The following is a 24,910-nucleotide window of genomic DNA, read 5'->3' as shown; positions in this document are numbered from 1 at the left end:
TCGTACCTTCGTTCGTACCTTGAACTTTGTACGTAGTTGAAGCAAACCTTTATGTACAATCCTGTTTGTAAACCGATTTGTTTGTGAACGGGGTCGTTTGTATGTCGAGGCGCTACTGTATTATTTAAATGCTCAAATATTGGGAAGAGTGGATACTCAAAGGGATCAGAGTGTCCTTGTACACCAGTTAATGAAAGTAGACAGGCAGGTGCAGCAAGCAATTAGGAAACCAAATGAAATGTTTCCCTTAATTGTGAGACAATTTGAGTTCACAGTTACGGTATGTCTTATTACAGTTATACAGGGCGTTGGTGAGACCACATCTGGAGTATAATGTGTGTAGCTTTGGTCTCCCTGCCTCAGAATGGATATACGTGTATACCTGCCGTGAAGGGAGTGGAGTGGAGGTTCACCAGGCCGGTTCTGAGGATGGCAGGACTGTTCTATGAGGACAGATTGATTCGATCAGGTCTGTATTCGCTAGTGTTTCAAAGGTTGAGGGGAGTATGATTGAAATGTATAAGATTCTTTCAGGGCTGGACAGACTAGATACAGAGAGGATGTTTCCCCTGGTTGGGCAGTTTAGAACTAGGGCACACAGTTTCAGGAAATGGGATAGACCAATTGGAACAGAGATGAGAGAAAATGTCTTCACTCGAGAAGTAGTGAACCTGTGGAATTCTCTACCACAGGCAGTGGAGGTTAAGTCATTGAATATATTCAAGAAAGATAAATATTTAGATCTCAAAGACATCAAGGAGTATGGGGAGAAAGTTAAAATACAGCGTTGACATTGAGGAGCATAATGAATGGCAGAGCAGGCTTGAAGTGCTGAATGGCCTACTCCTGCTCCTGATTTCGACATTTCTATAAAGTAATTGTTATCACATCATAAATATCTGCAGAATTAAAGTCAGCATGGTTTACTGAAAGGGAAATCATATTTGGTAAATGTGAGTTCTTTGAGGATGCAGTCAGTGGAATAGATGGGGTGGCATGGTGGCTCAGTGGTTAGCATTTCTGCCTCACAGCACCAGGGTCCCAGGTTCAATTCCAGCCTCGGGCAACTGTCTGTGTGGAGTTTGCATGTTCTCCTGTGTCTGCGTTTCCTCCGGGTGCACCGGTCAGGTGAATTGGCCATGCTAGGTGATTAGGTAAATTAGTCAGAGGGAAATGGGTCTGGGTGGGTTACTCTCCGGAGGGTCGGTGTGGACTTGTTGGGCCAAAGGGCCTGTTTCCACAGTGTAGGGAATCTAATCTAAAAAAAACATGGAGAATCAATGAATGTTGTATATTTGAATCTTCAGCAAGGTTTTAATAGTTTCCCACAGGAGACATTAAAGTGGAAAATGAAAACATTATATTTCAAGGATTGGGGGTAACATTATAGATTGAGAATTGACTTGCAAGCAGGAAGAAGAGAGCAGGGATAAATGGGCCATTTTCAGAATGGAAGGCAGTGACTACTGGGCTACCACAAGGATCAGTGCCTGCGCCCCAGCTATTCACAATATCGAGCAAGGATTTGGATGAGGGAATTAAGTGTCAAACCTCCAAGAAAATATAATACTTGTCATGGAGGGAGTGCAGAAATGGTTCACCAGACTGATTCCTGGGATGGCAAGTTTATCATATGAAGAGAGAGTGGGCTAAGTGGGCCTGTATTACCAGGAGTTTAGAAAAAGGATCTAATTGAAACCTATAAAATTCTGACAAGACTGGACGCAGGGATGATACTTCCAGGTGATGAATGTCCAGAACAACAGGTCGCAATCTCAGGCCATTTCAGACTGAGATGAGGAGAAATGTCTTCAGTTTAAAAGTGGCGAACCTGTGGATGTCTCTACCACAGAAGGCTGGGGAGGCTGAGTGACTGAATACCTTCAAGAAAAAGAGAGATTGATTTCTAGAAGCTAAAGGTGTCAATGGCTATGGGGACCCGTAGAGGATCAACACGAACACCTTTTCAGTTAGGCCTCTGACTCCCCAGCTCTGTGTTCCCTTACTCACTGTGTCTCCAGCCCCATTAACTGCTGTTTTGCCAAATTAAAATACAGTTCAATATAGCAGGTGTAACGAAATGTTCCTTCCTTTCTTGTGTGGAAGGATAGTTAAAGAATCAAAATAAGGAGAGTATTAGGATAACATTTCCTGTGATTTCGAACACCCAGTGGGATATCGTTGAATAATCAGCGGTGTAAGAGAGGTCACATGGCAGAATGCAAACTCCCACAAGCAGAGATTAAATAAATGACCAGAAATTCTGCTCGGAGATATTGACTGTGGGGTAACTATTAGCTGAGTCACAGGAAATAACTTCCCTTTATTTAAATAGTGATCATGAGATTTCTTCCATTCACCTGAGAGGACAGATCAGCTTTGGTTTAACATCTCATTCAAAAGACAGAGCCTCTGACAGTGTTGTAACTCCCTCAGTGTTGTATCAACATATCTATCTAGAGATGTACAGCACGGAATCAAACCTTTCAGTCCAAATTGTCCATGCCGACCAGATATCCTAAATTAATCTTGTCCCATTTGCCAGCATTTGGCCCATTTCCCCTAAATCCTTCCTTTTCATATACCCATCCAGATGTGATTTAAATGTTGTAATTGTATTAGCCTCCACCACTTCCTCTCGTAGTTCATTCCACACTTCATCTGATGAAGGAGCAGTGCTCCGCAAGCTTGTGATTTCAAATAAACCTTTCCTCAGGAATGCCCGAAACGTCGATTCTCCTGCTCCTCGGATGCTGCCTGGCCTGCTGTGTTTTTCCAGCACCACATTTTTCAACTCTGGTCTCCAGCACCTGCAGTCCTCACTTTCTCCCATTTCAAATAAACCTGTTGGACTCTAACCTAGTGTTGTGTGACTTCTGACTTTGCCCACCCCAGTCCAACACCAGCACCTCCACATCATGAAATAGTTGCCCTTAGGTCTCTTTTAAATCTTTCTGCTCTCACCTTAAACCTATGCCCTCTAGTTTTGGAATCCCTAGTCTGGGGAAAAGACTTTGACTATTCACCCTATCCATACCCCTTGTGATTTTATAAGCTTCTATAATGTCACCCCTCATCTCCAATGCTCCATGAAAAATAACCTCAGTTTATTCAGCCTTTACCTCAAACCCTCCAACTCTGGCAACATCCTTATAAATCTTTTCTGAACTCTTTCAAGTTTAACAACATCTTTCCTATGGCTGGGAGACAAGCACTGAATGCAGTATTCCAAAAGTGCCCGAACCAATGTCCTAGCTCTCATCTAACTCATTGATAGCACTGAGGTCTGATTTTAGATTAGATTTCTTACAATGTGGAAACAGGCCCTTCAGCCCAACAAGTCCACACTGACCCTCCGAAGAGCAACCCACCCAGACCCACTCCCCTACATTTACCCCTTCACCTAACACTACAAGCAATTTAGCATGGCCAGTTCACCTAATCTGCACATTTTTGGATTGTGGGAGGAAACCAGAGCACCCGGAGGAAACCCACGCTGGGATAACGTGCAAACTCCACACAGACAGTTGCCTGAGGTGGGAATTGAACCTGGGTCTCTGGCGCTGTGAGGCTGTGCCATCGTGCCACCCTGTACATGTAAATTTCTGATCATGTACCTACTGAAACACTGTCCAATTGCCTGTTTGATTTTAATTACTATCTTGACTTAAAGACTATAAGAAAGTGTTTTGTCATCTCTATCCAAAGTTAAAGAGGGTCTGTGACAGTAAAAGATAGAGAGATAATGACATTTTCTGATCAGACCATGTACTCACTGATTGGCTGGCTGTTGAGGAGACAGAGGCAATGCTCCAGCTCCCAGAGGGACTGAGGAAAGTATTGAGAGTAATACCCAAAAATGTAACAAGACTGCAAGTTTGGAAAGCTCACCCAAATTTGATTGGTTGACTGTTGAACATTCCCATAAATCATGAAAACTATTTTCACAAGCTATTTTCAACATTTGTATCACATCTACTTGCAGCCACAGTCTGATACATGCAGACATCCTGTCCTGAAAAAGCAGGCACATTAAATCATTAGGCTTTCAAGATTATCTATCTGTCTGTGATGGGGTTTGTGTTGCTTTGTGCACAGATTGGAGACATTGGAGGATGGTGTTAATGCCTGATGCAGGATAGTTGAAAATAATCTGGCCCAGTCTGACCTGCACCATACCTCACTGAGATACGACTTTGTCATCCTAGCAATGTACACTGCAAGAACAGCACAAAGTAATGCATCACCAACAAGATGTGACCTGCTGTGATCCAGATTACATTAATTGTGCTTAGGCCATATTACACAGATTGCCACATTAAAGATAAAACATCAGCATGATATAATTGTATGGGGAAAAAAACAGCTTGACAGTAACAATCACCATTATACTACACAGCTCACTGCAACATAAGTACAGCAATTCAGTGAGTGCAGATATGACAATGTTTATGGATCAGAACTAATGCCACCTTCAGTATTTTATAGACACCTGAGTGGATTCAGGCCTCAAGTCTAGGTGTGACAGGCCGGGGATGAACAAGAATTCTGGTATGACCTGAGGTCTAAGTTCAAGATCTAGTCAGAAGCCAAGTTCCGGCAGAATGTGGAATGTATGTACGTAGATCTAATCCCAAACAGGGTGTGGAACAGGTGTCCATTGATCTGATCCTAACTGGGGCGTGGGATGTAAACAAAGAAAGCAAGTCATAATGAGTTCAGCTATGTTGAGTATCAAGAGAGTAAGGCAAGGCTGAATGGTCTTAACTTTAGTGCTAGGAGTGTAATAGGTAAGATTGATGAGTTAATGGTGTAAATTGACACATGGGAGTATGATATTGTTGCCATGTCAGAAACAAGGTTGAAGCACATGTAATTGAAGGAAACTTCATGAGATGGATCAGAAACTGGCTTAGTCATTGGATGTAAAATATAGTGGTAGATGATTGTTTCAGTGACTGGAGTGACCAGCAGTGTACCACAAGAATCAGTATTGGGACCCTTATTGTTTGTAATATACTTAAATGGTGTAGATGAAAATATAAGGGGGAACGTTCCAATGAGCAGATGGTATTTAACACTGACAAGTTCACAGTTTTGAGCTTAGATTACCTATAGTGTGGAAACAAGCCATTTGGTCCAATCAGTCCACACCAACCCTCTGAACAATATCCAACCAGACCAATGGACCTAACATCATGGGCAATTTAGCATGGCCAATTCACCTGATCTGCACATCTTTGGACTGTGGGAGGAAACTGGAGCAGACATGGAGCGAATGTGCAAACTCTACACAGACAGTGGCCCAAGGCTGGAATTGAACCTTGGTCCCTGGGTGCTATGAGCCACCATGATGCACTTTGGAACACGAAACAAGAAAAGGGAGTATTTAATGAATGGCAGGACACTGAGTAGCTTTGAGGAACAGAGAAACAGAAGGATCTTGGGGTAATCTTTCACAGATCCCGGGAGTTGGCTGAGCACATGAGTAGGATTGTTAAGAAGGCATATGGGAGACTTGCTTTCATCAGTCATGGCATGGAGTATAAGAACAAAGAGATAATTTTGAATTTGTACAGGCGACAGCTGGAATACTGTGGTCACCTCACTACAGGAGGGATGTGACAGCACTCGAGGGGATATGGAGGACGTTCACTAGGATGTTGCCTGTGATGGAGAAATTAGAACTTAGAACATAGAATAGTACAGCAACAGGCCATTCGGCCCTCGATGTTGTGCCGACCTGCTATCCTACTCTAAGATCAAACTAACCTCCATACCCTTCACTGTACAGTCTTCCTAGAGTCATTTAAATATCCCTAATGTAACTGATTCTATTACCACCGCTGGAAGTGCATTCCACAGACCCACCACTCTCTGTGTAAAGAACCTATCTCTGACATCTCTCCTGATCCTTTCTCCAATCACCTTAATGAGAAAAGCCCTAGCTCCCTCAACCTTTCTTCATATATCATGCCCTCCAGTCTAGGCAGCATCCTAGTAAATCTCCTCTGCACCTTGTCTAAAGTTTCCTCATCCTTCCTATAATGAGGCGACCAGAACTGAACACAATATTCCAAGTGTGATCTAACCAGGGCTTTTTTGAGCTGCAGTGTAACCTCATGGCTTAAAAACAGCTTTACTGTAACGATCACCATTATACCATACAGCTCACTGCAACACAAGTACAGTAATGCAGACACAACAATGTCGTAACCTCTTAAACTCAATCCCCCTGCTAATGCAAGCCAACATACCATATGCCTTTTTAACAACCCTATCAACTTGGGTGGCAACTTTGAGGGATTATTGGACATGGTCCCCAAGATCCCTCTGTTCCTCCACACTGCCAAGAATCCCACCTTTAACCCTGGAATTTGCATTCAAATTCCAAAATAAATCACTTCACATTTTTTAAATTCACTTTGAACTTCATCTGTCACTTCTCAACCCAGGTTTGCATCCTGTCAATGTCCTGTTGCAACCTACAACAGCCCTCTACACTACCCACAGCTCCACAAACTTTCATGTCATTGGCAAACCTACTAACTCACCCTTCCACTTGAGCTATCAGGAGAGACTAGTTAGGCTTGGGTTGTTTTCTTTAGAGCAGAGAAGACTGAGGGGGGATAGAATGTGGGATATGTGTATTTTGATCCAATCCTAAACAGAGTGCAGGATGTATTGTTACAAATCTGCCTTTCATGTTCCTTTTGAAAGCAAGTCTTATAAACTTGGAGGCAAGCTGTCTACTCAGAGACCAGCTAGCTTTGGTTTTGTTTATAAAGTTGGAATGATGCTCTAAATGCCAAATAAACTTCTCTGGATGAGTGTAGATCCTACAAGACTCAAGAAGCTTAAAACCCTCCTGGATAAGGCAGCTCACTTGATTAGCACCACATACCCCACCCTCAAATTCACTCCTTCCACCACTGACACTCAATAGCAGCAGTGTGGAACATCTGCAAGACTCACTGCAGAAACTCACCATGATTCCTCTGATAGTACCTTCCAAACTGAAGACCTCTACCCCCTAGAAGGGCAAGGGTAGCAGATACATGGAAACATCACAACCTGCAATTTTCTGTCCAAACCACTCACCATCCTGACTTGGAAATATATCACTGTCATTGGGTCAAAATGTTGGAATTCCCTCCCTATTGGCATTTTGAGTCTCCTACATCCCACCAACATCTCCTAAATCCCACCAAGATCTCCTACATCCCACCAACTACAATGGTTCAAGAAGGCAGTTCACCATCAGCACCAATTGGAGCTGGGAAATAAACACTATTCTATTAAGTATCGAATCAATTTTCCAGACTTGATGGATTTGGTGGCAGATTGTGGTCACTAATTTAATTTTAAGTTGACCTTGGCTCATTAGGGCTTTGAGCCAGTAGTCTGGACTGCTGTTCCAATGCAGTACAGCTGACTGCTGGAGGCACCATCTGACAAATGACACACCTCAATGAGATGAGTTTAAAGATAGTGATATACAGAAGCAGAGGGGTTCTCCTCAGATGTATCTTTCAACTAACATCACTGAAACAGATGATCTCATCATTATCATCTTGTTGTTTGTAGAAATGCTTGCTGTGTAGAAATTGAAGTGTACTTCAGAGAAATGCAACTATGACTTCATTTCCATCTCATTCAGTAACCTTGACAAGCTCTCAAGATGGCAAAAGCTCAACTGGAGTTTTTGAGCAGTTCAATAGTCCCTGATTTCCAAAAAGGATTGTTTTTGTTTCTTTGTGTTTCTTGGTTTGCAGGTGGTCAAGGGAAAGTGAAAAAACAGTTTGTGCAAAGAATTCTTTCAGTACAAACACAGCAGCCAATGACTGTAAGTACTGTGAAAGTCACCATCTCTGGATCAATTATTGGCATTGAAATAACAAATGGAAAGATGTGACTAAATATAAACTCTTCCTGTTACCAAGTGAATAAGTCACCAATCTGCTTGGTGCTATTGCAACAGGATCTATTATGATCATTCAAATAAATTTCCAAGGGTAGAATTAGGAACACTGCAGAATGTCACCACAGCCATTACACCCTCAAATATCTCTGGTGAAATTCAGAAGAAATGACAAGAAGAGATTTACCTGACATTTCGATAAAACTTCTCCTCTTTCCAAGGAGCTGCTTGAGTCAAAGGTCCACGTTGGAGGATCTTTGGGGTCTGGCTACACACTGGCTGTATAAAAGAAAGAATTGTCCGGGGATCATTAATCTCATCATCATCCTCCCATGTTCACATTGTAAAGGCAATTTCAAGTAATCCCTGACAACAGTGAGTGTGGAATTGTTTAGGTTGTGATGTTATGTGAATATGATGTTGTTCGTTTGGAAGGGAGGACAAAAGAACAGAATATTATTTAAATGGAGAGATACTACAGAAAACTGCAACATAAAGGGACTGAAGGGTATTTGTACACAAAACACAGAAACACACAGGTGCAGCAAGTAATCAGGAAGATTCATGGAATGTTGGCCCTTAGTTCAAGGGGTTGGGTGTAAGAGTAGGGAAGTGGAACTACAACTGGAAGCAGTTCAGAAAAGATTCATTATTAGGATGGTTTCTAGTATAGAGGGATTATCTTATGAGTAAAGGCTAAACAGGTTGGAACTATACTCACAAGTTTAGAAGAATGGGAGGTGATCTCATTGAACATATCAGGTTCTTAAGCAGCTTGACACGGTAAATATTGAAAAGATGTTTCACCTCATGGTAGAGTCTCGGACCAGAGGGCACAGTCTCAGAATAAGGGGGCACTGATGTGTGGAGGAATTTCTTCTCTCAGCGGGTTGAGAGTCTTATGAATTCCTTAGCTCAGAGAACTGTGGAGGGAGATTCTGTGTCTGTATTCAAGGCTGAGATAGAATTTTGACCAGTCGGGGAACCAAGGGTTATGGTGAAAAGGAAGAAAAGGGGACATGAAGAATGAAAAATCTGCCATGATCCTATCAAATGGCAGAGCAGGCACTCATCCAGGCAAGTGGGGAGTATTCCATCACTTGTGTCTTGTAGAGGATGGACAGATTTTGGGGAGTCAGGAGGTGAGTTACTCATTGCAGTATTCTAGCCTCTGACCTGCTGTTGTTGCCACTGTGTTTTTGTGGCAAGTCAAGTTCAATTTCTGATCAATAGTATCCCCCATGACATTGATTCCCATTGATTCCAGTTTTGCTCGGGCTATTTGATGCCACACTCGGTTGAATGCAGCCTGGATGCCAAAAGTTGTTACTCTCAACTCCCTTCTGGAATTCAGCTCTTTTGTCCATGTTTGAACCAAGGCCGTAATGAGGTCAGGAGCTGAGTGGTCCTGGTGGAACCCAAACTGGGCGTCACTGAGCAGGTTGTTGCTGAGCAGGTGCTGCTTGATAGCACTGTTAATGATATCTTCCATCACTTTACTGATCATCAAGAGGAGACTGATGAGGCGGTAATTGGCCAGGTTGAATTTATCCTGCTTTTTATGTGTAGGGCACACTGAGACAATTTTCCACATTGTTGGGTAAATGCCAGTATTGTAACTTCACTAGAACAGTTTGCTTGGGGTGTGGCAAATTCTGAAGCACAATTCTTCAGTACTATTGCCAGAGTGTTGTCAGGGCTCATAGCCTTTGCAGTATTCCAGTGTTTCCAATTATTTCTTGATATTACATGGAGTGAATCAAATTAGCTGGAAACTGGTATCTGTGACGCTGGTGGCCACTGGAGGAGGCTGAGATGGATCATCTACTCAGCACTTCTGTCTGAAGATTGCTGCAAATGCTTCAGCCTTATCTTCTGCCTTATGTGTTGGGCTTAGATTAGATTGGATTACTTACAGTGTGGAAACGGGCCCTTCAGCCCTTCCATCATTGAGGATGGGGATATTTGTGGAGCCTCCTCCTCCAGTGTGATGTTTAATTTTACACCACCATCCACGACTGGATTGGGCAGGACTGCAGAGCTTGGATCTGATCTATTCGATGAGGAATCGCTTACCTCTGTCTATTGCTTACTGCTTATGCTGGTTGCACGCAAGTAGTCCTGTTCTGTAGCTTCACCAAGTTGACAACTCATTTTCAGATATGCCTGGTACTGAGGTTTGGTGCAATGGTTGAGTGGGCATATGCTGGGCCAATAGGCTGCACAGTGTGTTGAAGCACAATTCTGCTGTTATTGATGGCTCATAGTGCCTCATGGATGCCCAGTTTTGAATTGCTAGATCTGTTCACAGTCTATCCCATTTAACACAATGAAAATGCCACACAACGCAATAGAGAATATTCTCAATGTGAAGGCAGGACTTTGTCCCCACAAGGACTGTGCGATCGTCACTCTTACCAGTACTGTCATGGACAGATGTATCTGCAACTGGCAGATTGGTAGGGATGAGGTCAAGTGTTTTTCCCACTTATTGATTTCCTTATCACATCTGCTGCAGACCCAGCCTTGCATCTATATCCTTTAGGACCATCGCAGCTCCTTCAGTATTACTGCTGCATAACCACTCTTGATGGTGTAGATTGAAATCCCACATTTAGAGTATATCGTGTGCTTCCTTCAAGTGTTCATCATGGAGGAGGGCCACTAAGGTAGGAGTGTAGGTGGTAATTGCAGGAGGTTTCCTTGTTAATGTTTAACCTAAAGCCATGAGAATTCATCAGGTCCAGAGTCAATGTTGAAGATTCCCAGGGCAACCCCCTCCCCACTGTGCTGCTACCGCTGCTGGATCGATCCTGTCAGTGGGACAGGACACATCCAGGAATGGAGATGTTGGTGTCTGGGACATTGTCTATAGGTATGAATTCTGTGAGTGTGACTATGCCAGGCTGCTGTTTGATTAGTCTGTGAGTCAGCTCTCCCAATTTTGGCACTTGGTCCTAGATGTTAAGGAGAACTTTGCAGAGCTATTTCTACTGTTGCCATTTCTGCTGTCCAGGTTGATGCCAGATAGTCTGTCAGTTTCATTCCTTTTTGGAGACTTTGCAGTGATTTTTACAACTGCGTGGCTTGCTGGGCCATTTCACAGGGCAGGGGATCAACCAAATTGTTGTTTGCCTGGAGTCACATGTAGGCCAGACCAGATAAGGGTGGTCGATTTTCTTCCTTAAAGAGGAATTAGTGAAGCAGATGGGCTTTTCCAAAGATCCACATGGTTTCATAGCCATCATTACACTCTTAATTTCAGAATTTTTTACTGAATTCAAATTCCACCATTTGCCATGGTGAGATTCAAACCTGGGTCCTAGAACATTATATATCAATAGTCTAGTGATCATATCACATCACCTCGCCCAAGAGAAAGCAACACAGCAAGAGCACATTCATGGGAAATCGATGTCATACTTACAAATAATGGTTGCTGAGGTTGACAAGAAACTCATCAGATGAACCTGTGCAGATGAGCTAGTAGTATAAATTGAGATAAATAAATGCAATTCAGTAGGCATTACTGAGATGTGGCTACAGGATGACCTACACTGGAACCTGAATATTGAAGGGAATGTGACATTTAGGAAGGGCTAGGAAACGCTGAAAGAGTGGTTCTTCTAAGTAAATGTGAGATTGGCTCAATAGAGGGAGAATGCCTAAATTCAGGAAACCAGGATTGAAGCAGCCTGTATAGAGATGAGGAATGATAAAGGCAAAAGTGCACTTGGTGGTAGATGTGTTCAGGTCCCCATATGGTTGGACATGATATCAAGGAAGAAAAATGGCAGCATGTCAAAAGGGTACAGCAATTATCATGGGGTTTTTAACCTACACATTGACATAGTGTAAGGGAGAGAAGTGTGGGTTCAACCTTACCATTTGGAAGTTAAACAAGGACAACATGGGCATGAACGCAGAGCTAGCAAAAGTGAACTAGAATTTAGGGTAAGGGATAGGTCAATACAGATGCAGTGGCAAACATTTAAGGGCTATTCCACAAAGCACAAAATAGGCAAATTCCAACAAATAAGAAAAATTGTAGGGGATGAACCCATCATCCATGATTAACTAAAAAAGTCAAAGATAGGATCTAACCTAAATAAAATACATAGAATTTTGCATAGATTGATAGAATTCTTTGGTTTTGACAAATGATCACTGGATTCAAATCATTAACTCTGATTTTTCTCCACAGATGCTGCCAGATACACTGAGTTTCTCCAACATTTTCTGTTTTTGTTTCCGATCATCAACACTCACAGTTCTTTATTTTGTTTTGATAATGTGTCACATCAAAGGTTGTTTGAGAAAGTAGAAGTTCATGGCATAGGGACTAACATGCATGAATTAGCATAGATAGAAGATTGGATGACTGGCAGAAAGCAGAGAGTAGAAATAAATGAGTCTTTTTCAGGCTGGCAGGATGTCTTAACTGGTGTGCGACAGAGGTCAGTGTTGAGAAATTACTTTTTGCAATTTCTATAAATGATTTTCACAAAGGGACTGGAGATAAATTTGCTGGGGACACAAAGATAGGCAGAGAAGTGAATTCTGAAGATGACTTAAGGAAGTTGCAAAGGTTAAATTAGCAGGCAAAGATCTGGCAAATGGTAACAATGTGGGAAAGTGTGAAATTGTCCATTTTGGCAAAAAGAATTTTAAAAATATACTATCTAAATGGTGAGCAGTTGCAGAGCTCTGCGATACAGGAAGATCTGAGTGTCCTAGTGCAGGTACAGCGGTGATCAGGAAAGCTAATAGAATGTTATGGTTTAATGAGGGGGATTTGAATGTAAGAGTAGGGAGGTTTTATAACAGTTATACTGGGCTTGAATAAGTCAATTTCTGGAATACTGTGTAAAGTACTGTCACCGTACTTATGGAAAGATGTTAATGCATTGAAAGCAGTTCAAATAAAGTTTGTTAGTCTAATACCTGGTATGAGTTGATTGCCTTATGAGGAAAGGCTAGACAGGCTGAGCATGTATCCTCCGGAGTTTAGAGGAGTCAGAGGGACTTAACTGAAAGCTATAAGATCCTGAGGGGACTTGACCAGGTGGATATTGAAAGGATGCTTCCTGTTGTGGGACAGTCTAGAAATTGGGTTCGTAAGGGGTCACCCGTTTAAGACAAAGATGTGGAAATAATTTTTCTCAGAGGGTTGTGTGTTTTTATGGAACTCCTTTCCTCAAAAAGTAGTGGGTGCAGGATGTTTAAATAATTTGAAAGCAGAGGTAGATAGATTCTTGATGGCCAAGGGGATGACAGTTAATTGGGGATACGCGGAAATGTAGAGTTGAGCTTAAAATCTGGTCATGATCTTAATAAATGGTGCATTAGGCTTGAATGGTCAAGTGTTGTTCCTTGTATAAACAAGTAGCAGTTTCATTTACTGTAAATCACACCAGATAGCAATGAAGCATCATGTTAGTGTCATATAACTTCTTAAAATATTTAATATGAAGTGAAAATCACTGGCTAGGCCAACAATTGTTGCCCTTTCCTAATTGTCCTTGAATTGAGTGGCTCTCGAGGACATTTTAAAGAACAGTTAAGATTCAACCACATTGCAGCCGGTCTGGAGTCACATGTAGGCCAGACCAGGTGATGATGGTAGATTTCCTTCCGTAAATGAAATGAGTGAGCCAGATGGGTTTTTCCTGACAATCATTAAATGGTCACCATTAGACTAACTTTGAATCTCAGATTTATGAAGTGAATTCAAACTTCTACCATTGCAGAGGTGAGATTCACTCACAGGCTCTCAAATCATTAGTCTGATCCTGTGTTTTACTGGTTGAGTAAGGTTACCACTACACAGTCATGTTCTCACTCTATAATTTGCCACCAGCTATCTGTCTTTGCAAACTCTTCTTTCACAGCCATCAGGGAGGTCTGATTTTCAATATGGAGACCAACTAATATGCAAGAAACAAAATTCAACTCCCAATTTGTTACAGGATAATGGAAATGTATCTGTCAGAACGCTGTGTCTCAAGCTTCAGGCAGTTTTTGATGAAATTTTGTGCAGCGGATATGTATAATAAACAAAGCTCATGGAGCAGGCTAGAGGAACGGACAAGCTGCATGAAGCCATCAGGATTGCCAATTGACATCCCTGCAATATTTGGTGCCCAAGCCACATCATGGAATAGACAACACTGCATTAAATGGATAAATATCGAGTGTGGAATTACATACTTTCATTATCAATCCATGTTCATACTTTGCTGTACATTGATATGAAATTTAAACTCAACAGTAAAAGATAAGAATGCTGTCACAGTGCACACTAAGGAAAACCAACACCTGTTATTTTCTTGACCTAGTCCCAAATAAAGACATTGAATATACAGATACTAAATAAAGTTTCCATACTCCTACTGGACCATAGGGCGGCCTTCATCAGAGAGAGAGAGAGAGACAGACAGAGATGACCATTGATGGTTTTACCTGAGGGTCATCGCACCTTAGAGAAGGGGAACAGTTCAGAAGGAGGGTCCTTCATAGTGACCTCAGTTCATGTGGAAATTGAACCCTTGCTGCATTGCAAACCAGTCATCCAGCCAACTGAGCTAACCAACCTTCATGGCAGTGGCTGTGCAGGTACTGCATGGATAAGTCCTGATTACACAACTACCGAATATATAGGTTCTGAATTCACAGAACTGACATTACATGGATAGAATATTCAAATACTGAACATTAAATACACAGGAGTTGAATAAGACAGGACTTCAATATACAGGAATTTTCTAAAGGTATGCATTCACAGGATGAGGGCGCCGCTGGTTAGACCAGCATTTATTGTTTATCCCTAACTGCTCAGAGGGCAGTTAAGAGTCAATTACTTTGCTGTGGATCTGGAGTCACATATAGTTGAGGATGGCAGTTTCCTTCCCTACAGGGCATTAGTGAAGCAGTTGAGTTTTTCCCAACAATCATTAGTGGATTTATGGTCATCATTAGACTCTTAATTCCAGATTTTTATTCAATTCAAATTCTACCATCTGCCAAGATGGAGTTTGAACCCAAGCACCCAGAACATTCCTTGGTCTCTGGATTAACAGCCCAAATATAGTACCACTGAGCCATCATCTTCCCATCACCTCCACTGAATACACAGGGCCTGAATATACAAGTACTGGACATCCAGGAACTGAGTACACAAGTATAAGTAATTTCTCTGCACTCATTCTGTCAAAACCCCTTACAATTTTGAATAACTATTAAAGCTCCTCTTAATATTCTCAGCTGTAAGAATAACCCTAGCCTCTCCAACATCTCTACACATCCCTACAACCACTCTATGAACTCTCCTTAGTGCCTTCTGTGTGGTGTTCACATGCTCCCTAGTGTATGAATGTCCTGAACTGAACAGCTTACTCTAGCTGAAACCTAACCAAATGATTTATATAAATTAACTTGATCTTCCCTTTTTCCATACACTGTGTCTCTACTTACAAAACTGAAGATATGCCACACATATTTGTTATCAGGCATCTCAATGAACAAATGAAAAAAAAACCTTCCCACTAAAACTTCAGTGTTTCCTGGGTGTAAGATAAATCAGTGAACATTCTGCTGGGAATAACCGAAGGAGAGACAAGCTGAAAATGGGCAGTTTCAGATAAACAGTTAACGCTTGGAGATTTTCTTCAAGGTGCTTTCATTCACACACTTTCAGTAAAACTCTGGCATCAGATACTCTTTGAACCCAATGAGCCGATGATAACATGCTTTGAACCATGGGGTTTCTTATGGAACAGTGGTATTGCCCCTATTTCTGGGTCAGAAGGTCCAGGTTCAAATTATACCATCCCCAGAAGTATGTCATAACATGGCCAAACAGGTTGATTGAAAACTATTAAACCCAACTCAATGGGCTGCAAGGCATTTTTTGCACTATATGACCCTATTACCTAGACAAGTTGGTCTTAAATGTGTCCCTGATTAGCATTCTCTCTATTTTAGGACATAGAACATAAAGCAGTATAGCACAGTATAGGCCCTTTGGCTTACCTTTGGCCCTTGATGTAGTGCTGACCTTTTATCCTACTCTAAGATCAACTTGACTACATACCCTTCATTTTACTAGCATCCATGTGCCCATCCAAGAGTCACTTAAATGTCCTTAATGTATCTGATTCTAATAGCACTGCTGGCGGTGCATTCCAGGATGCTGCCTGGACTGGAGAGCATGTCATATGAAGAAAGGTTCAGGGAGCTAGGGCTTTTCTCATTGGAGCGAAGGGGATGAGAAGTAACTTGACTGAGGTGGACAAGATGATGAGAGACGTGGATAGAATGGATAGCAAGAGACATTTTCCCAGGGTGGAAATGGCTATTATGAATGGACATAATTTTAAGGTGATTGGAGGAAGATTCAGGGGCCACGTCAGAGGTAGGTTCTTTACACAGAGAGTGGTGGTTGCATGTAATACACTGCCAGCAGTGGTAGCAGATCCAGATGCATTAGGGATATTTAAGTGACTCTTGGATGAGCACATGGATGATAATAAAATCAAGGGTATGTAGGTTAGTTTGATCTTAGAGTAGGATAAAAGATCGGCACTACATCGAGGGCCAAAGGGCTGTGCTGTACTATTCTATGTTCTATGTCTTCCATGTACCCACCACGCTCTGTGTAAAGAACCGACTTCTGACATCTCCCCTGAACCTTCCTCCAATCACCTTAAAATTATACCCCTCATGATAGACATTTCCATCCTGGGAAAAAAGTCTCTGGCTATCCACTCTATCTATGCTTCTCATCATCTTGTACACCTTTATCAAGTCATCTCTCATCCTTCTTTACTCTAACGAGAAAAGCCCTAGCCTCAACATTTCTTCATAAGACATCCCCTCCAGTCCAGGCAGTATCCTGGTAAATCTCCTCTTCACCCTCTCGAAAGCTTCCACATCCTTTCTATAATGAGGTGACCAGAACTGAACACAATATTCTAAGTGTGGTCTAACTAGGGCTTTATAGAGCTGCAGCATAACCAAAGCTCTTAACCTCAATCCCCCTGCTAATGTAGGCCAACACACAGTACACCTTCTTAACAACCCTAATAACTTAGGTAGCAATTTTGAGGGATCTATGCACGTGACCCCAAAATCCCTCTGTTCCTCCATACTGCCAATAATCCTGCCTTTAACTCTGTAATCTGCATTCAAATTTGACCTTCCAAAGTGAATCACTTCACACTTTTCCAGGTTGAACTCCATCTGCCACTTCTCAGCCCAGTTCTGCATCCTGTCAATGTCCCATTGCAACCTACAACAGCTCTCCACACTATCCACAGCTTCACCAATCTTCATATCATTGGCAAGCCTACTAACTCACCCATCCATTTCCACATCCAAGTCATTTATAAAAATTCCAAAGTGCAGAGGTTCCAGAACTGCGGAACACCACGGGTAACTGAGCTCCAAGCTGATTACTTTCCACCTACTACTACCCACTGTTTACTATGTGCCAGTCAATTCCAGACAGCCAGATTTCCCTGTATCCCAAGCTTCCTTACTTTCTGAATGAGCCTACCTTGGGGAACCTTATCAACTACCTTGCTAAAATCCACATACACCACATCCACTGCTCTACCTTCATCAATGTGTTTTGTCACATCCTCAAAGAATTCAATAAGACTTGTGAGGCATGACCTGCCCCTCACAAAGCCATGGTGACTATCTCTAATCAAGCTATGCTTTTCTAAAGAATCATGAATCCTGTCTCTCAGAGTCCTCTCCAATAGGTTGCCCACCGCAGATGTAGGACTGACTGGTCTGTAATTCCCAGAGTTACCCTTGTTCTCTTTCTTGAACAAGGGAATAACATTTGCCATTCTCCAAGCGTCTGGCACTACTCCAGTGGACAGTGAGGATGCAAAGATCATCACCAAAAGCCCAGTAATCTCTTCCCTCACTTCCTGTAGAAATCTTAGGTACATCCTGTCTGGCCCAGGGGACCTATCTATCCTCGTGTTTTCAAAATTTCCAGCATATCCTCCTTCTTAAAAAGAACCTGTTTGAGTATATCAGCCTGTTTCATGCTGTCCTTACAAATGACAAGGTCCCTGTCACTAGTGAATGCTGAAGCAAAGTATTCATTAAGGACCTCCCCTGCCTAATCTGACTCCAGGCAAAGTTCACTCCCACTATCTCTGATTGGCCCTACCCGCTTTGTGGTCATTCTCTTGTTCCTCACATAAGTGTAGAGAGCCTTGGGGTTTTTCCTAATCCTAACTGCCAAGGCTTTTCATGCCCCCTCTAGCTCTTCTAAGTACATTTTTCAGTTCCTAGCCTGGCTAACCTGTGATTCTCTTGAGCCCTGTCTGATCCTTGCTTCCTCAACCTTAAGAAAGCTTCCTCTTCCTTTTGACTAGATGTTCCACAGCTCTTATCGTCCAAGGTTCCTTCACTCTACCATCCCTTCCTTGCCTCAGGGAGATAAACTTATGCAGCATTTGCAGCAAGTACTCCTTAAACAATCTCCACATTTCTGTTGTGCATTTCCCTGAGAGTATTTGTTCCTAGTGTATGGTCCCTAGTTCCTGCCCAATAACATTGTAACTCCCCCTCCCCCAATTACATACTTGCCCATACTGTCTGCTCCTATCCTTCTCCATGAGGATAGTAAAGGTCAGGGAATTATGATCACTATCACCGAAATGCTCTCCCACCAAAGAGTTCTGATGCCTGACCTGATTCATTGCCAAGCACCAAATCCAATATGGCTTTCCCTCTAGTTGGCCTATCTGCATATTGCATCAGGAATCCTTCCTGGACACACCTGACAAAATCTGTTCCATCCAAATTATTTGCACTAAGGAGGTTCCAAGCAATATTAGGGAAGTTGAAGTCACCCATGACAACAACACCTTTCCAAAACCTGGCTCTCAATCTGCTCCTCCAGTCTCTGTTGCTATTTAGGGGATTGTAGAAAACAGACCACCCACAACAACAAACTATCATCTCCCAGACCATCCACAACACCAAACTATCATCTCCCAGACCATCCACAACAACAAACTATCATCTCCTGGACATCCACAACACCAAACTATCATCTCCCAGACCATCCACAACACCAAACTATCATCTCCCAGAACATCCACAACACCAAACTATCATCTCCCAGACCACCCACAACACCAAACTATCGTCTCCCAGACCATCCACAACACCAAACTATCGTCTCCCAGAACATCCACAACACTAAACTATCATCTCCAAGACCACCCACAACACCAAACTATCATCTCCCAGACCACCCACAACACCAAACTATCATCTCCCAGAACATCCACAACACCAAACTATCATCTCCCAGACCACCCACAACACCAAATTATCGTCTCCCAGACCATCCACAACACCAAACTATCATCTCCCAGACCACCCACAACACCAAACTATCATCTCCAAGACCACCCACAACACCAAACTATCATCTCCCAGAACATCCACAACACCAAACTATCATCTCCCAGAACATCCGCAACACCAAACTATCATCTCCCAGACCACCCACAACACCAAACTATCGTCTCCCAGACCATCCACAACACCAAACTATTGTCTCCCAGACCATCCACAACACCAAACTATCATCTCCCAGAACATCCACAACACCAAACTATCGTCTCCCAGAACATCCACAACACCAAACTATCATCTCCAAGACCATCCACAACAACAAACTATTGTCTCCCAGACCATCCACAACACCAAACTATCGTCTCCCAGAATATCCACAACACCAAACTATCGTCTCCCAGACCATCCACAACACCAAACTATCATCTCCCAGACCATACACAACACCAAACTATCGTCTCCCAGACCATCCACAACACCAAACTATCGTCTCCCAGACCATACACAATCTCATCACCTCAGGATATCACCCATGGACAGCCTCCAACCTCATCATCCAGTAACCCTGCACCGCCCAGTTCTGCCTCCTACTGAACATGCACAAACCTGACTGCCCTGGTCTCAGCCTGGTCCTGTTGCACCGAATATATCTCTGCATACCTTGACACTGTCCTGTCCCCTTGGTCCAGGATCTTATTGCATACATTTGAGGCACCACCCACACATTCCATCTCCTCCATGCTTCCACACCCAATGCCTCATCTTCACCATGAACATCCAGTCCCAACACACAGCCAACCACCATGACAAAGGCCTCCAAACCCTTCATTTCTTCCTGTCCTGCTGACCCAACCAGTATCCTTCCACTGACATACTCATTCAATTGGCTGAACTGGTCCTTACCCTCAACAATTTCTTCTTTGAATTATCCTACTTCGTCCAGACCAAATGGGTGGCCATGGCCAATCACACTCAGCTATACCTGCCTCTTTGTCAGAAACGTGGAACAGTCCATCCTCCACAGTTACACCACACCATTCCCTACCTTTCCTCCACTACATGACCATTGTACTCCCATGATGAGGTTGAACAGTTCATCAACTTCATGAACACCTTCCACCCTGACTCAAAGTTCACCTGGACCATCTCGGACACCTCCCTCCCCTCCCTGGACCTCTCCATCTCCATTTCCGGTGACCGACTCAACATGGACATCTATCTCAAGCCCATCGACTCCCATAACTACCTGGACTACACCTCTTCCTGCCCTATCTCCTGTAAAAACATTATCCCTTACTCTTAATTCCTCCACCTCTGCCGCATCTGCTCCCAGGAGGACCAATTCCTCCATAGAATATCTTTGATGGCCTCCTTCTTCAAAGACCACAATTTCCCCTGCCAGGTAGTCAATGGTGCACTCCAGAGCATCTCCTCCACGTTCCACATCTCCACACTTGAACCCCACCCCTCCGATCGTAACAAGGATTGAACTCCATTGTCCTCACCTTCCCCACCATCAACCGCCGGATACAATGCATCATCCTCCACCATTTCCACCACCTACACACAGACCCTACCACCAGAGATATATTTCCCTCCCCATCACTATCTGCGTTCCGCAGAGACCATTCCCTCTGTGACTCCCTTGTTAGGTCCATGCCCCCCACCAACCAACCCTCCCCTCCCAGCATCTTTCCTTGCCACCACCAGAGGTGTAAAGCCTGTCCCCAGTCACCTCCATCCAAGGCCCCAAAGGATCCTTCCATATGCAGCAGAGAGTTTCCTGCACATCCATACACACATCATCGACTGTGTCTGTTACTCCCGATGTGGTCTCCTCTACATTAGGAAGACAGGACGCCAAGTTGTAGAATGGTTCAGAGAACATCTCTGGGACACACGCACTAAACAACCCCACCGAACTGTGGCCGAACACTTCAACTCCCCCTCCCACTCTGCCAAGGACATGCATGTCCTGGGCCTCCTCCACAGCAAAATCCAAGCCACCTGACGCCTGGAGGAAGAATACCTCATCTTCTGCCTTGGGACCCTCCAACCACATGGCATCAATGTTGATTGCACCAGTTTCCTCATCTCCCCTCCTCCCACCTTATCCCAGATCCAACCCTTCAACTCGGCTCCGCCCTCTTGAACTGTCCTACCTATCCATCTTCCTTCCCACCTATCCGCTCCACCCTCCAATCTGATCTATCACCATCTCCCCCCACTTCCATCTACCTATTACATTCCCAGATACCTTTCCCAGAGCCCCACCCCCTCCCATTTATCTCTCAGCCCCCTTGTCCCCACCGCCCACCCCCACATTCCTGATGAAGAGCTTATGCTCGACTGTCCTGCTCCTCGGACACTTCCTGACTGGCTGTACTTTTCCAGCACCACACGTTTTGACTCTGATTTCCAGCATCCGCAGTCATCACTTTCTCCCAGGATATTGGTGCCCCGTCCTCCTTGTACAGGTCGCACCTTCCCTAGAAGGCATCCCAATGATCCACATATCTAAAACCCTTCCTCTTATACCAGGTCTGCAGCCACGTGTTCAGCTACACTTGCTCCCTGTTCCTAGCCTCACTAGCCTGTGACTCTGGTAGCAAGCCTGAGATTACTACTCTGCTTGTCCTGCCTTTTAGCTTCCAACCTAACTCCCTGTTTCACTTTTCCGATCATTGATACTGATATGTGCCACTACTTCTGACTGCTCCCTCTCCCCCTTAGGAATCCTGTAGAGTCAGTCCGAGATATCCCTGACCCTGGCACCCGGGAGGCAACACACCATCCAGGAGTCTCGTTCATGATCACAGAATCTCCTGTCTGTTCCTCTAACAGTTGAATCTTCTATCACTATCGCTCTCCAACTCTCCCCCTTTCCCTTCTGAGCCACAGAGCCATGTTCAGTGCCAGAGACCTGGCCGCCATGGTTATCCGCTGATAGGTCGTCCCCCTGAACAATATCGGAAGCGACATACTTATTATTTTCACCTCTTATTTTCCCCGAAAACGGTTCACAACCTCAAACCTTCACAGTGAGAGGTGAAAAGGACTCACAACCAGAACCCTATGTCTCCACAGTGTCCAATTGGTCCATGGATCCGTAAAGGTAATGTTGGGGTCAGTGCATTATGAGGAAGAGCTAAAATAGGGCGGTGCGGTGGCACAGTGGTTAGCACTGCTGCCTCACAGCGCCTGAGACCAGGGTTCAATTCCCGCCTCAGGCGACTGACTGTGTGGAGTTTGCACATTCTCCCCGTGTCTGCGTGGGTTTCCTCCGCGTGCTCCGGTTTCCTCCCACAGTCCAAAGATGTGCAGGTCAGGTGAATTGGCCATGCTAAATTGCCCGTAGTGTTAGGTAAGGGGTAAATGTAGGGGTATGGGTGGGTTGCGCTTCGGCGGGTCGGTGTGGACTTGTTGGGCCGAAGGGCCTGTTTCCACACTGTAATGTAATCTAATCTAATCTAATGCTCTAACATACCTGAAGTTAAAGGGGTCAGCATTAGAGTTCAATGTTGGAATGTAGGGGTGGCGGTTAGGGTAAATTAAAGAGGTATGTGCATAAACTGCTGAAAACGCTATCCCAATGCAGCTATGACCACTTCTCCCTTAGAGTCTCTTAGGTTCCAATGAGGTGACATCATAAAACTTTCCAACAGGCAGATTCCGAACTGTAGCAGGTTCTTGCTGATAATTGTCAGGGATTAGGTAAGAGTTCCAATCCCAGTGTGCCTTGTAAAGAACCATTTCATTCAGAACCACAGTTAAAAATAAGGTCACTGATATAACTACTCCGGTTCTAAAACTGTGATCTTGCATTTAATAAATCCTTTCGGGAAGCAGGAAAACTGAGATTACTGAGCAGATAAACAGTGGCAAATAGTTAAGAAAATAATTCATAATTGTCAATGAATATGCATTCCCTTAAGAAATACAATCTCAATTAATCTGAATATCACTTATTAGAACGATTTCAGATAATATAAGGTTTAAACAAGATATTAACTATTGTTTTAAAATGTAATCAAAACATAATAGTTAACTGTCAATCATTGTTAGCTGGTGCATTCTTCATAGAAACACCTCTATCAGAATTTCCTCTCATGCTGTATAAATGTTGGTTTTAAATTTATGTTTCTTTGCAAATTGTCTTGATGAGTGCAGTACAAATAGATTCAACAAACTGTCTTTTTTTCAGCAATGCTGAAGATTTATAGGAGACAAGACTGACAATTGGAAGAATTTTAGAAAATAGAAACGAGAGAGAGAACAGCATCTGACAATAAACTAGGAAGAAATATTAAAACAGATTGCAAGAGCATAAAACGAAATCATTTAGTGAAAGCAAGCATTGTTACCTCAGAGACGGAGACAGGATAAATTAGAATGCAGTTCCGAATACATTAACTCTGCTTCTCTTTCTCCACAGATGCTGCCAGACCTGCTGAGTTTCTCCAGCACTTCCTGTTGTTATTTCACATCTCCAGCATTGATAGTATTTTGCTTTTGCCAAATTAGAATGAGATGAATGGTAATGGTAGAGATATTAAACAAATATGTTGCATCTGTCTTCACAGCAGAAGATGTAATAAAATACACACACTGGGGACAGGGAACACAAGGTCTAATGTGATTAAGGAGATTGTACCAGAAGAAAAAGAAATACCAGATAAACTAATGTGACTAAAAGCTGACAAGTTTTCTGCATCTGATGGCCAAAATCCTAGCTTTTAACAAGAGGTGGATGCAGAGACAAGCTCAGGTCATCCAGAATTTGCTAGTCCTTGCTAGTGGATCAGAAGCTATCAAAAATCACAAAATCACTCATCGAAAGTCGTACAAAACAGAGAACCAAAGGCCATTTCTCCTGTCATGAATCATTTATTAAAATTTATTATTAGAGATGTAACAAGGTTCTCAGAAAACTCAAATATCCTTTGGGATAATCTAGACAAACATTTTGGAGGGGAAATTATGTTTGGAACAAAAATATGCTGCTGTGTTTGAGGCATAAATGACGGGATGCTATATCTTTACATATTCCTACATAAGGTCGTTACTGAAGGTGCCACAGAAAAGGTTATTGTAAATGAGGACTCATTTGACTGGGAATAAAATTGAGTAGGGTTTGAGGATTGGTTAATGGACAGAAAACAGACAGAAGGAGTAAATAAGATAATTTTTTCAAATGAGAGGGCAATTGATATTGTAGAGAAAGAATTTACCTTCTCTGCAGTTTCGATAAATGAGAGGAATTTTAAGGGGGACAGATCATAAACTGTGACGTGTGTCTACTAACCTACTGTCCACCTACTGCCTGAACCTTGGGTAGCTGGGAATAAGGATTGGCCAGACAACCCATTTGACTAGGAATTCTTTAGACAGGAAGTCCTCCCCAGATTGGAATTGAAGTCCCTTCATTTGACAATTAATGCCTCATCAGACATTTAAGAGGTATTCTGGCCTGTGATCCTCTGCCAGCTCTCTCCAGGAGAAGCAGACTATAAAGCACTGCCATCAGAGAATCTGGTCAACCTGTAGGAGCTTGGCCATGTCAATGCTGAGACGTTGTTTCACTTGGTGGGGAAACCT

At 43.1% G+C, this 24,910-nt stretch overlaps 1 protein-coding gene across 3 annotated transcripts in view; it reads right to left on the bottom strand.

Annotated features, from left to right (window-relative positions):
- The window catches only part of LOC122561437 (dynein axonemal heavy chain 3-like), a 557,691-nt gene that overhangs the window by 524,152 nt on the left and 8,629 nt on the right, over positions 1–24,910 (bottom strand). For all 3 annotated transcript variants that reach the window (XM_087999740.1, XM_087999741.1, XM_087999742.1), the window contains exon 2: positions 8,109–8,200. In XM_087999740.1, coding sequence (XP_087855866.1) covers positions 8,109–8,200 — 92 coding nt within the window. The remainder of the gene's footprint in view (positions 1–8,108; positions 8,201–24,910) is intronic.

The sequence above is a fragment of the Chiloscyllium plagiosum genome, unplaced genomic scaffold (assembly GCF_037043375.1).
Source record: "Chiloscyllium plagiosum isolate Xiang-an unplaced genomic scaffold, Cpla_swu_hap1 HiC_scaffold_23, whole genome shotgun sequence".
Classification (NCBI taxonomy): domain Eukaryota; kingdom Metazoa; phylum Chordata; class Chondrichthyes; order Orectolobiformes; family Hemiscylliidae; genus Chiloscyllium; species Chiloscyllium plagiosum.
Note: the sequence above shows the minus strand (reverse complement) of the source record. Positions and strands in the feature narration are given on the sequence as shown.